We start from the raw sequence: 14,647 nt of genomic DNA, 5'->3' as shown, positions 1-14,647 counted from the left end.
TTCTATATCAAGTTCTCTAGTTTCCTATAGAACAGCAATAAAAAAGCTTACAAATAATAGTCAGATGCACTGTATCCTGTGACAGCAAAATAGTTTTGCATTAAATTGTAGTTCTTGGCAGTCTGAGGGTGTTTATTGTTGGGCAGCTCCAGAAGATCAGCCGGTGCAGGAAGGACTGAGGCAGGCGTCAGCTTTTGGACTCTGCGAGCAAACAGGCTTCACACGCGCCTGCAGTACCCCAATGTGGAGCTTCACAGGACACCTCTGCAGCTGGGCTGGCAGTGTCCTTGTTCAGCCTCTGCTCAGCCTTCCCCGCTCCTGTCTGTTCTCCCGCCCCCTATCAAGACCAATATGATTTTAGTTACCTGTTTTGAGAACTGCTGAAGTAAGCAGAAATGTTTCTGCCATCTAGAAGGCAAGTTAGCGGTACAATGAAGAAGTGTACTTAGCTGTAATACTTGGTCAGTTGGGAGACTTTGCTGGGAGCTTGGGCTGTTAATTCTGTTTAAGCAGGAAAAGTGGTGATCAGGAAGCGATTTAAATACCTAGTTGCTCTTGTTCACAGTCCCCATGATTTAGAAATGTTTCTCTTGCCCATTACAATTACTTTTAACATCTTTAGAGCTAAATGTTTGCTACTAGCAGTCACGGGCTGGGAACAAATGGAAGAACACATCGTTCTCTTCATTTGGCTAAGTTCTGAAACTCCAGTGGGGAAAAAAGTAAGTCTCAACTGCCTCATACAGAAGTGTCACTTTCTTTGCTGGAACAAAATCATGGCAGTGAGTGGAGCTGATGCGGCAGAGGGCTTGTCTGAAACTTGCGTTGCAGAGTTCTCTGTCATTATTGCTGCACGTATTCGCAGAGAGTCTTGAATCTCAGATTTTAAGTTCATAATCCTGCTCAGCTGCTGAATTGTGCTAACACTTTTTTTTTTTTTTCTTCATAATTTTAACTCTGCCCTACAGAATATATTCTGGTTTCTTACAGTAATAGCCAATAATTGTAACAGATTTATTTGCTAGGTTGGATATTGGTAAGAATGTCTGAAGCACTCTGGGGTATTTTGTAGCTTTTTGGGTTTTGTGTGATTCGTAAAGCATGAGTTGCATGTATTTTGTGAATCAGGAATGTGTTGTTGGCTATCTCTAGTGGCCTAGATACTTGAGATACAGTTTTTATATTGCTTCTCATGTACTAAAACACTTCTTGCTGACAAAGAACCTTTTGGCCCTGTATGTTTACTACTTTGCAGGGTCACTAAGATTGAGAGTGTGAGGAAATACTGACCTAAATACTGAGGGATTCCTCCTTAGCTGAAAGATGTTCTGCAGGACCTGCCTTCACAGCTTTTGTTGGTCTGACCATGCCTTATCGTTTATATTTCTTTCTTTCAGCTGTCGGACGAGCAACAGAAAGAGTTTGATTGTAACATCCAGCACATCTCCAACTCTCCCGCGACCACATTCCCCTCTTCATGGACATGCAGGTAACTGCCTAGGACTGCTTTACCTGGGGATCGTTAGGAAAAATGTCAGTGTTCATTATAGTGAGTTTGAACATATTGATACTCTGCATCAAAATACGCTCTTTTACTGTAGTTTTTCACCTTTCTAACTTGTAAGAGGGTCTTCTCATTTAAAAATAAATATTTTATGTCCTCATCTGTTCTGTACTCCCTAGTTTACTACCATACCTATCCTCCATTCTTTCTGGAGGATTCAGTCCTCTTACGTTCTGCAAAAGAACCTGAGATGGAGAATGAAGTAAAATAAAATTAAATAAATACGTGTAAGTGAATATCTTGGTTTGGGTGCTCTAGCATGATTAGTTTGTGCCAGGATTTAACTGCAGTTCTCACGAGAAGAGACACCCTGCGTATTTCTGTGTGCCTCTGGCAGCCTGTCAGCTGTGCAGTGTGCTATCTTATGGTCTCTATCTGCTACTTAGAGCGACAGGAGATGTTTAGGATTCTTTTCTTTGTTTACATTACTGCCAGTTTTACCATGGAAGCAACTGGGAAATGCGCATTTCAGAGCAAATGGGCAACTGCTTGTTAGTCATTGAGGTGAAGTGTGTGGAGATGTTCTTTCTGTAGAAAAAGAAAGAATGATTATTCAGCCTGCAGTAACCACAGATTTTCAGAAAGGGTCACACATGCAGATTCAACAGCTTGCCTGAACAGCATGTTCCCTTGACATTTTTATTGCTGAGGGAGGTAGGTGATGTGTGACTACATTGGTTTTGATATTTCAAAATGCCAGAGAAGATGGTTGGGCTTCAGGTATGGCCCTAATGGGCACCAGTCAGTAGCGTGAAACAGCTTGAACATTCGTGGCACATCATCCACGGTGGAGCCTCTCTGGAAGTATGTCACTGTTGCATGTAAGACAAGTAACTTGTTTTCACTATAATCAGACTTTCCTCCTCCTACATGGCAGTATGTTCTGTAAATACTTTCTGGAGATTGAAACTAAGGAAATGCTGAGAAAGAACAGCAAATTGATAGTGGCTCAACTAGAAGGAGCCATCTGCTTCTATTTGCATCTTGAGGGGTGACATCCAGCCTGTTGAAAGGAGAAAGAAGAGCAAAGTTATTGTTCAGGAATGCCCATGACAGCCTCAGCCACTCTCATAAAAATCTTTCATAAATGTAAGTTTTCATAAAAATCTGTCATATTAGCTCAGAATGCTATAAAGCCCAGTCATGGAAGGGTAGGAAGTTACTTTAATTACTTGGTTTGTTTTTTTAAATTACCCAGAATTTTCAAATCAAAATGTTAAAAAAAATTTAAAAGTTATATATTAAACCAACTTTATTTTTGCTTCAGAATCTCAGATAAAGTGCAGGGCCAAAAATTTGCACAGGGCAATTCCATTTCACATCAAACTCCCTCGGTTCTGTTGTGTGTGTGATTGTGATAGTGATAGCTTTATAAAATTTGACTCCAACAAGGCATTTTTCTTGGTAGAGATTCTCTACTTAGTTACATTGCACTCTTTACTTTGTTCTTAGAGTTGATGTGTATGTTGGATTTACCACATTCTAAATTACCTGTACAAGCCTTTAACTGAAGCGATAGAGAAAGGTGCTCCTCAGAATGTGAAGGAAGGGTCCTTGCTTGGCAGATTGCAAAAAGATGTTGACATGATCATTGCTTGGAAAACAAATACAGAAATGTTCACAATAGAAACATTTATATTTTCTTTTCCTTTCTTTTGATTTGCTTTTCTCCTCTGTCTATTTCAAAAATGAAAAATTGCTTGCAGTGGTTTTGATGCTGTCTCAGGCTTTACAAGCTTATCTTTTATGAGAAGTATGTAAGTGTCTTCTAGAAACAAGAGTAATTAATCAGTGGTATGCCATTTTTCTTTAGCAGTAATTGTCAAATATTTCCATTTTTTGTTCTGATGTTGCATATGGGACTTAAAATTTGTTAAAAGGACATCCTTTGTGACCTCCAAGAGTAGCCAGTAGAGTACAGGAAGATAAATTACTTGTAGTTAGAGTTCTTCACCGGTAGTATATTTAGGAGTCTTCCCTGGAAAAAATAATTTATTCAAGAGACAAAAGCACATGAAATTTAGAGTAGAGTCACAAATATTTTCTTAAGAAATACCATATATGAGATATGAATGTGAGAACAGGCTGTGATATTTGTTTAGTATTTGAACAGAATCTATCAGTCTGTTTGTTCAGGCACATAGACTGATAAGTTACTAAGAAATGCTGGTGCCTCTCCCTGGCCTCTTTTGTCTGGAACATGCTCTTCTTAATGCCCATTCTGAACCTCTCTTATGAGTCATAAGGAACAGCAGGCATGCAGAGAAATCAGGGAGGCTTTCTAAAATGTTCTGTTCAGAAACCATTCTAAAATCAAGTCCTGTATAGCACTAGCTTCAGGAATTATTCTTCTGTATGTAATGTAAAAGTCAGTGGGTGTGACATAGCACAGTTGATTGTCCATCAGGCAAACCTACCTCCTAATGAACACTAATCCAGGCTGATAGACTTACTGTCTGAAACAGCATCCAGATAAGATGCCAGGCAATTTTATATCCTACAAAATTCAGAGGAAAAGTAATACTTAAAAGATCTCAACATTTGAGGTTGAAGTACATCCAAATGATTTCAACTCTACCGTGAAACCACTTCTGATTCAAGAACACAATGGATTTGAAGTGTGCTAATTCAGTTTTTAAATTGTATGAAGTATTTTTTCCAAAATGAGCTGGGACATCAGTATAGATAGCTGCAGCTTGTTAACTTTGTAGGAAAGTTACTCTGCTTGTTTAATCTCCCAAACTTGAAGTGCCCAGTTCTAGGAATACAGGTTTCAAAATTTTCCCTTTATTCTAAATTCTTTTTCTTTTAAAATCAGAGAGGGGAAAAAACATATACACACATGTTCCTTACATTTGTTTGTATTTCTTTGAATCCATTTTTAAAAATCTGAAATTTACAGAGAGGTTACATCATGAGGTTGATTATTAAGTTACTATTAGATTATATTTTAAAATGAAAAGCTTAAAATCAATCAAAGAAGCAACATCATCTCTATAATTCAGTTTGAAAGAATTACAGCTGGATGATTGAAGTTCAGGCTGTTTTAAAATTTACTTGACACAACTGTAAGGTAGCCAGGTTGCTCACTGGCTTCCAGTGGAGACACTTGTAACTGCTGGGACCTTTGTCCTGCTCCCGTCTGCAATGGCAGGTGGAGGGAGCTGCTGGCAGGCAGCACTGTGGTACTGAATTCAGTTGTTCTGCTCTGACACTGAGAGTTCGGTTCCACCTTCTGGCAGAAAAATGGCTATTACTAACGCCTCTATTTATGTATTATTTTTAGAGCGAGCAGGGTATAGAACATGCCACTCCAGATCCTGCCCTGGTTATCAAAGTTGCGGTTCATCAGCATTTCACGTGTGTGATCCTTGGATGGTGTGAGAGCACCATGGCATTCACTATATATGACAGGTGGCACACAGGGCGCTTAAAATTTTTTGATCATTTTGAGATTTGTGTGTGCTGGAAGGCAGCGAATTTTGTAGCATAATGTTGGTATATACTGTGTAGAAAACCGCAACAACTTTGTCTTTTGCATTTATTTATTTTTCCAAATCTCAGAAGCAGGTTTTACAAAATGGTTCTAGTGTGAGTTTTTGGACTTATCACCTATCTGATGAATGTCATGTTTGTAGATGATAACTGAAACTTTCACCTATCTGTTGCCCATAAGGTCTGTTTTTGTATTTTGAGGGTAGCAGATGTACAGATGCTTTGGCTGCATCCTTCTTCCTGCATCCGGAAAATGTAAAGGTTCACATCTGAATTATTAACGTTCGTGTAACTGTGTTGATTTACCTAATGGGCAATCATTCTGTGTAACAGCCTCCCTTGAGACAGAGTTGTTTCAGGTTCAGTAGTAGCCAACTATAACCCTTGAGCAACAGGGGAATTTACCTTTGCTAACAGAGTAAGTAGAGTTTCGATCAGCCTTGGTGAATGAGACTACTGCACTAAGGCTTCTCTTATTAAAATTCCTTCAACTACAGCAGATGCAGCAGTACTGGGAAATTTTAGGAAAAGTAGTAATTCCCCTTCTCCCTGTTGTTGTTTTAAAAGCTTCACCCAGACTTGAATTGAGTAGAAAAACTAATTGCTTTTCATTTTAAAACTAGAAACAACTCACAGGGGATCTAATTAAAATTCCAGTGTCTGGAAGGAAATATGCCATATAAATCTGAAAAAGCAGTTGCTTAAAAATTAGTAGTATTTCCGTACCAGATTGTGTAGGCTCAGAAGGGTTTGAACACCCGCATACTTAATTTCAAGATTTAAAACCTGTCATTACCCAATTTGCTCAGTTATTTTGAAATCCTATTTTGATCATAATCTGGAAAGCTTACACAAGATTGATGAAGATATAAGAAGGCAATGACAGTTCATTGTTTATAATAGCATTGGGCAATGGGCTTTGTGTTCAAAAGGATCATCTTGACACAGTAGGGTTCATCGGCAGTAAAGCTTGAAAAATGAGAAGGCAAAGACCAAGGTTCCTACTAGAATGAGCAGCATTCCTTGTTTTGTTAGAAGGTCAACATAACGGTGGAAAGGCCTCAGTCCTGCTGCATTTCCTCCTGATCTAAAATGCTCCTTCAGCTTTCTGCTAACAGGTGAATGGTGACCCTAACCCTACCCACGTGCTGCTACCAGGACACGTGTGGTTTGAGTTGTTTACTTTGTGGCTGTCATAGCCTTCTTCCATCTTTCTTGTGAGCTTGCAGTGCCATCTAGACTGTCAAACCGCTCGGTCCTCTCTTAATTCAAAAGTGGCGTAAAGTCTCTGTTTTTCCACTGTGACCGTAAAAATTAAAATGAGTACAAGCTTAATAAATGAAGCACCAAAAATTATCTAGTTACTGATTTCTGATCACTCTCTCCCCTTCCCACTTGGGATTTACTGGGAATGGGTTAAATGGTAGCCAGTTCTGGGTGAAGACTTACATTGTGTTGTTACACTGTGAACTTGTTGTTACTTCTTAACTAACAATACAAAAGAAAACCAAGCCAAAGGAAAATAAACACTTCGTTTTTAATTTAGTTTGCTCTTGATGAAGCAGATTGTTGAGTGGTCTGGAATTCACTTACCTCTCCCGTTCTCTCATCACCCCTTGACACATGTTAGATCAGCCTGGGGCTGCTTTAGTCTCAACCAGCTGCTGTTTTTCCCCTCATGGGCTTGTAGACCAGATGGCATTTGCTGGCCTGTGCTGTGCTGTGGCCATCCTAATCCCAGCAGGTATCAGCTTGTTCTTCTCTCCTCCTCCCTACCTGCCCCGGCATGCGTGCCAGGTGTGCACACACCTTGCTCACAGGAGTGGGGAGATGCTACTGCAGATTTTTGTGAACCATTTGTATACCTCAAGTGTGAGTTCTCTTCAACCGAGCACAATGCTTCTATTCCATTTCTGCTCAGTATCACAGTTAAGGCGTATGAATAACTTGGGTTGAAATTAATGCAACTTAATTACGAGCTTCAGTGCAGTGCTGGATGGGACAGTAGCCTTACAAACAGTGCTGGCTTGAGGGGCAAGGTGGGAACCTAGTACTTTGCCCAAAACAGAGAAGTCCTTTGCAGATGACTTATCATTGATGTTTGACTTTTCAACGTGACTTTTAAAATAAATCCACTTTATATGGGATCTAAATTTGAAAACATTTGTGATGACCGCCGTTACATACCTTGCAGTGTATGGCCTGTCTGGTATCTATTTAGTTTTCCTACTGCTATTTTAATGTTGTTTTATTGTCTGTGCATAAAGAAATTGCTGTTGGCTAATGTTTACTATGTATAGTTTCTCTTTTGTGCTTGTATTAAGGATCTGAAAGAGCAAACCACTTAAGAATATGCCCAGTAGATAGCATACTCGCTGACATGAAGCTTCTAATTCATCCATAACTTTCAAAGGTTTCTGCAGTTAGTGTGTAAATGATTCTGGCTGTCAGAAAGGCTTTCTATGAAATGGTTGCTTTTTCCTTTGAAATAAAATACATTGCAATATATCACTTATCACCAATATGCTTACACATCATATGACAAAGCCCAGAGTAAGTATTCTTGTGCCAAGAGAAAATTGTTATTTTTTCCTCACTGTATAAATTCACTGGAGCTTTCATTTTCATGGTAGAAGTATTATTTCAGAAAAGTGGTAGTTAGGGCAAATGCTGCTATGTTATAGCCAGATCATTTTACATACGTATAGTCCTTTTACTATCCTGTACAGTCCCTTTGATATGTCTTTTATTTCCTCAGTGAATTTTGCATTCAGCCTTGATGTACATTGTGAATAAATGCTTTCTCGCTATTTATTATTGCTGGAACTGTCATCAGTGTAATTTCTAACTCAGTTTTTTCACTGAGAAGTGTTAGGAAAAGTTTGTATGTAGAAAAAACTATTGCAAAATATTAAAAGACTATATTGTGTATAAGTGATATATTACTTACCTGAAAGCAACAAAGAAAGCATACACCTTAAGTTATTTTAAAAGGAGACAAAATACTGATACATCTGTATAAGAATGTTTCTTTATCAAACTAATGTTCAAAAGGTCAGAGACTCAAAGCTCTGTATTTTCAGTTATTTGTTTTCAGTTTGTTGCAAATTGAATGAAATGTTTTTGGGTTTGTTTTGGGTTTTTTTGGTTTGTTTTTTTTTTTTTTTTTTTTAATTTTATTTTCTCAAACAGGTAGCAGCCCTTTGGACAGTCCCAGGAACTTCTCTCCAAATGCACCTGCTCATTTTTCCTTTGTTCCTTCCCGAAGGTAAGGCAGGATCTATTCTCTTTGGACTGGCAAACATAGTCTGTATACTTTTATTTAGAAATGGCCTATGGGTTAGAGGTTTTGTGATTGTGTTTTACTTTCTGTGATGTTTGCAGTTTTATTTTATTCTTTTGGGTTTAGATCTCAGCAGCACCCAGAATGCTTTTCAGACCTAGAAGAAGATGAAGTAAATTAAGTAGTCAATACTGCTTAGGGAGGCGGCAACATTCTCCCAGAATGGCATGTAGGATGTGTGATATGACACGTAATTTAGTCATAATGACATTAAACCCAGTTTATGATTGGGATAGTTGTATCTTAGTTGTAGTCCTAGATGTTCTCACTGAATAACTGAGGTGTATTCAAAGTGTACTGATCTTTGCTGTGTCTGCACAAAGATGTAAACATACCTAAAATTAGGCATGCACAACTGTGTGTGCATTCATTCGCTGCCTGCTGACTGGTAGTAGCTTTTTAGTTTTCTCTGCTGTCTTGGGCATTGGCGTCAAGGGTGTATTATTGCTCTAATGAGGAAAATAGCTGATAATTGAAATTGCAGGTTTACAAGAACCTCTAGAAGAGCAGCAGCATTGAGAGACCTGAATGTAAAGCTATCATCTGTCCTGCAGTGAATGCTAGACAAATGCAGGTCATGCTGTATATCAAACTGGTGGAAAGAAATCTGATACTGTAGTGATGAATTTAGTGTAAGGAATAGGACAGAAAGAATAAAGACAGCTGGGAGAAGCAGACAAATGGTGCATTGAATGTTGTGTCCCAGCAGATAGGCAGAAATGGATAATGATACAGAAAGTTAAATGTGGAGAAATAAACAGGGAAAACAGAGAGATCCCAAGCAGGGTTTGGGCATAGCAGCAGGATTGCTAGATTCAAGTGTGGGGAAGGTATTTTGGATTTGCTAGACTCTTCCTTGGGTGAAAAAATGCAATCTGTGTTAAAATGATCTGGGAATGGGAGACGCATGATCATCCTGAGAGGAAGTAAGTTTTCTGAGAATGACAGATTTGGCTTGAGGGCTACTTAGAAAAGGGATGGGGCTCAAAACTTCAAAGCAGAATAAAGGGTTAGGATTTGATGAAATAAGGTACACCCTTTATCTGAATGGCAGGTAATACTGGAGCATTTTTGCATTGAGGTGATTTGCTAGAAGACCTGGTGTCCTTGAATACTGTTTGAAGTGGACTTTGGTCTTCAGGTCTTACATAAGAAAAAAACTTCATACTTGTGTGTGAAGTGCGACAGACTGGATATATATTTTCCTATTGCCTTAAAGGGAAAAAATAGTGTTTTACTTGCTGGTAAAACAATTCAAATGGACTCGTAGTATTCACCTTTATTTTAAAAAAGGCCTCTGGGCCTGATCTGGGCATATTCAATAAGTTCTGTTGAAATCAGCTGATTTTTTACCGGTTTTTACAGTATCTGGAGTTCTGGAACCTGGAACACAGGAGGAAAGTTGCAGCTGAAACCATTGTAAAAACATATTTTTTTCACATCTTGCTTCAATTTGATGTTTTAAGTACCACTGCTTTCTAAAATTTCAAGCAGCAAATAAATGTTCTAATAATAAAACTCTGAAGGGTACTCTTTCATACTTTTCCACTTTTAAAATCTAATTTTTAATGAAATAGATGAGTATAGTCTGTCCTGTCAAATACTGTGGTTCATTTGACAGTATGCATGTTGCTCTCTGTACTTCTGTCATTGAAAAGAACACTTAAGCACAGCTTGTTTTAGAAACTTGTTTCTATTTTTTACTTGCATTACACCCTGAATAGCTATGCTAGCAGTACCAATATGTATTTATTAGATTATCACATAGTGGTATCAGAATAACTTCTATATGATCGCTTTAAGTAATTGCAAATGTGGTGCTCTGTTACCCCAGACAAATGGGTATTTCACTGTACTCTTTTGAACGGCATTGCATGGGTCTTAAGAGATGGTTCTTACCTGATTTTGTCCCGTTGCCTTCACAGAAGTGATTTGTTGCTGATTTTCTGCCTTTTATATTTGGTGTAATTTCTTCATTTATTACCCTGTTCGGACATTGTTTGTGATTTCCATTCTTTCATTGTAGCCCCGTGATGAGTTGATTTTTGGAACAGAGTAGGAAATACATTTGGAAAACTCATTTTATTGTAAAGCCAGTTTCGCTACAATGTACTGCAAGATTGTCCATAGTCTGAGTAGTGATTAATCATAAATCCCTTGCTAGACACCCTTTCAATCATTGTGTCATAGCCACAAAGTTAGCGTGTTCAGGAATCCTCCCGTTTGTATAAGGGAATGTATGGTTAATTCTGTTCATATGCACTAAAACTGATCTTAATGGAATACCAGTGACAGCAGATGAAGTTTTTTTCAGAAATCGTATGCATCTTTTCCTTCTCCCTCTCTCACTGTCATTGTATAATTTCTCCCATACAGCCATGGACACAGAGCAGACAGGTAACGTGTATGGTATTGCTACTGTTTGTGTGTGTGTATGAACTACGCTTCTGTGCAGCTGAGCCTGCGTCCCTAACAAGTTCATGCTGTAATAACCCCATTTAGGCATTCAGCTTCTGTTCTGTGGTAATCAAAACAGGAAACCTTTGCATTTTGGCGTAAAATGATAAACAGTGCTCTGGAGGAGATGCCTTGTTCTTCTAGCACCTTCTTCTTTTGAAATTGATCTACTGTTCATTAAATAACATTTAGTGCCATAAAAATACCTCCTTAAGTAATTAAAATGCTATTTTAAAGGCAAAATCTGTTGCTTGCAAGTTTTTATTGTGCTAGCAAAGGGTCTACAATTAATAAAAGACCTAAAACTTTCTTTCCAGGTATGTTTTCTTGATGCAATATTGCATGAGGTCTTTCTAAAAATGTATTTATTAACAAAACACTGAAGTAACTTTGAAACATTTTGCGTAAATGAAGGAGGAATTTTCTTTTAAAGTCTTTTTCCCACTGCCTTTGATTCTACTCTGGTCCCACTTCTTTCTGCTAGACTAGAGCTGGTATGTGTTGTCCTGACTGCATAGCGCATTGCTTGCACAGATTGCATCAGCAGAAAATAGCCCAAGCATTGAAGAGGTGTCCTGTAATTTTCTAATTGAGAAAGACTATATTTTTTTAAACTTTGTCAAAATGAAAGTTCTGATGTAATTCAAATACACGGTCTAGGCAACTCAGTAAAAAAAGGGATTAGGCTTTCCTTTTGCAAAAAAGATAAGTGACTTGTGCATTCTCGTCTAGTGCTTGAGGAGACAGGAACATACGGTCTTGCTTTGGGACTGAATGTCCAAACTGAGGTTGAATCAATGACCTAAACGAAGACCCCAGTACCCCTGTATGTTTACAAGAACCTGCATGAAGATCGTCTGACCACATCATGCAGTGACTTTATAATGCTGCTATTTGTTGTTTTTCAGGGATAGGAAGGGAATTTCATTTCTCTTGGAATTTTTTGAGATTGTTCTTTTACGTGTAATTGTCTTGCCAAAGAAATCACCTGTGGCTAAATGGGGTTTAGCTATAACATACGCATGCAATAGAAATCTGCATTACAGCTTGAGTATTTTTTTTTTTTAAATGCATGAAGCATGAGTGTTTTTAAAAATTCTTTTGACGTAATATTCTTTCAGTGATGTAGAACAGTGAGTTTATTTCCCTCTCATTCTAAGATAGATGACAAAGATTATTAGTGCGTATCAGTGCCTGAAAATAAAAGGAGCCAGGTCTGGAAAAAACATAAACAGGCATTTATGTCTGGGTGTGCACTGAACTTTTTTCTTAAAATGAGGCTTCATGGGTGTGGATAGTGAGATGAGAAATATTACTGTGAAGATGGCAACAGTTGCGTTTTCTAAAAGCAGTAAGCACTATTTCAGACCTGTACCAAACATCCTATTTTATAGGATAAATACATAAATGTACTTTATCTACATGTACCAACCCCACCCCCGCAGTCCTTCCAAAGTAACTTAGAATGGTGAACTGTTCTAATTCAGCTTCACTTTATGGCCAGTTACTGATAATCTGCTGTAAGAAAAGAAAAAAGAAAAAGGAAACTGATGTGAGGAAGAGATGACTTTAACATCCATCCCATCTGCAACAGGACACATTTGTCCATTATGGGACACAAAACGCATGCGAGACTGAAATGAAATCAGAGGCAGAAAAAGCGCTGTGAGACTGAGCTGAATGTGGTTCTGTTTTCATCCTCACCGAGGCGGGTTTTGGAGGTTTTGGTGGTTTCAGGGAGGCAATACTGATTCTCCTCAAAGCAATCATATAGTTCCTCAGTTTTGATGTTGGTAAAAGACCTTCTCTGCAATATCTCCAGGATGTTTTGGCTGTTTTCTCTGAGGGTCATGTTTCTTTGGCTACAATAGGGAAATAACTACTACTGTTATATTGATTGGAGAAGAAAGAGGCCCTAGGTGAGGTTTCTGTGATTGCTGTCTCCTCTGTATTTTGAGTGGACCCCTTGGCTCTGTTCAGATCTGCTGTAGTGGATTTAATTGACCAGCTGTGTCAGGTGATGTGCTAGGCAGTATGCCTTCTGACCAGGTAAAAAAACCAGTCAGCTTTCAGTTGATTCTTGATCTAATACGATTTTTTTCCCCTCAGTTTTAAACTTTTATTTGGAAGACAAGGAACCGCATAAGTCTTTTTCAAAGAAGTTTGAAATGAGCTGATTTCACTTATCTGTTTCAGAAACTCCAATTTTTACACAACTGGTAGCATTTACAAAGCCTTTACTTAATGCAGGAATCTGATGCTCATTGGCTTTATTTTTTCCAAAGTCACTTACTTTTGCTTTTAAAACTTACCCTAGCTGCTTTTTCACAAAGGTCATTGTAAATATGATACCTGATTTATCTGAATAAATTGAGGCTTTAATAAAAACATGAGGTTAAGAGATTTTGGGGGGAGGGGCAGTATGCTTATTTCCCCCAAGAATTAGCCACATTATCCATGACAGTAATTTCCCTTACTTCTTTTCCCCAGAACGGATGGACGCCGCTGGTCCTTGGCCTCCCTTCCTTCATCTGGATATGGAACAAACACTCCCAGTTCAACAGTTTCAGTAAGTGACACAGACTTTTCCAAGCAATTCAGTTTGTACAAATACACCCTAACAAATCAGCTTCTGAGTCTTTACTAAAATATCTGATCTTTCTTCATTGTTTTGCTAACATTATTTAATATACTAATTATTTTTTAAAATTATTTTAATTATTGGTTCTGCTGCTTTTTCTTCCATTTCCCAGCTCCTATCATCTTGCACTTTGCCTGTAGCACTGGTGAAATCCCAGTGCAGCACTTGGCTCAACTGGTCAGTTGAGAGGCACAATGTCTCAGAAGTGGCAGGACTCTAAGTGATAGTGCATAATTACAGGCCAGCTCTCAGCTTTTTTATAACTGCAAAATTAAATTCCTATCTGCTTTCAAGTTCTTAGTATGAAAACCTCTGCTGTCAGGCTAGCAGAAAGAAAAACTGATAATCCACATGTGTTACTCAATTCCAGTAATTTGAACCTAATTGAATTGAAAAACCAGTAATTGAATCCTAATAAAGCTTTTCATTTTCTTACAAGTCATTAGAAAGAGTGGCCACAGTTTGCTTGATTTCTGTACTTTCAAAAGGTTAGTATGTCATTAATACCAGTAAGGTAGCAGCACTGTGTTAACCCTTGTAACTCTCAGATACTTCATACAATGAATCTTATTTTTTAGTTTATGCTAATTAGATGTTGTGATTGTCCACATAACAATCTTGCAAAGCCAAGCATAGGAAAATTAGAAATGTTGAGGCTACCTGTACAAACTTAATGTAACACACTTCTGTATGTGTGTTACGGTGAGTGTCTGCAACTGTGTGGTCACGTATCACTGCCTCTTTCCATAATACTTCTACTAATCGTTTTGTTTTATATATACTATTTAAGGTATGTTCCTAAAAAATTTAATACTTGCATTAATTAGGACTCAATACTCCATACTATACAAATGTTACACTGAATGCAGTATTGTTGTTCTTATGTGCTGTTAAGTTCATCCGTAAACTTTCCAGTACCTCTAAAAACACAAATTTATCATCACAGTTTCTTAGGAGATGAGTGTTAAAATCAATCTATCTAACAGGAGAAGAATTTGGTGTCAGCAGTTCCCTTTTAGTATAAATTGATATTGAAATTTGATTTTGCAATGTTAATCTCATCTCTGTAGCTTCATGTGTTCAGACACAATCCCACAGACTCTAGTTTGCAAAATTTCCACAATTGTTATCTTTTGTCCTTCAAGAC

General features: G+C 38.0%; 1 protein-coding gene across 10 annotated transcripts in view; it reads left to right on the top strand.

Annotated features, from left to right (window-relative positions):
- The window catches only part of MAST2 (microtubule associated serine/threonine kinase 2), a 192,301-nt gene that overhangs the window by 123,387 nt on the left and 54,267 nt on the right, over positions 1 to 14,647 (top strand). For 8 of the 10 annotated variants that reach the window (XM_037404070.1, XM_037404066.1, XM_037404069.1 and 5 more), the window contains 4 exons: positions 1,398 to 1,489; positions 8,252 to 8,327; positions 10,779 to 10,799; positions 13,350 to 13,428. In XM_037404070.1, coding sequence (XP_037259967.1) covers positions 1,398 to 1,489; positions 8,252 to 8,327; positions 10,779 to 10,799; positions 13,350 to 13,428 — 268 coding nt within the window. The remainder of the gene's footprint in view (positions 1 to 1,397; positions 1,490 to 8,251; positions 8,328 to 10,778; positions 10,800 to 13,349; positions 13,429 to 14,647) is intronic. The other 2 variants (XM_037404067.1, XM_037404071.1) reach the window with 1 other exon arrangement.

The sequence above is a fragment of the Falco rusticolus genome, chromosome 11, assembly GCF_015220075.1.
Source record: "Falco rusticolus isolate bFalRus1 chromosome 11, bFalRus1.pri, whole genome shotgun sequence".
Lineage (NCBI taxonomy): Eukaryota > Metazoa > Chordata > Aves > Falconiformes > Falconidae > Falco > Falco rusticolus.
This window is presented reverse-complemented; position numbering and strand designations above follow the sequence as displayed.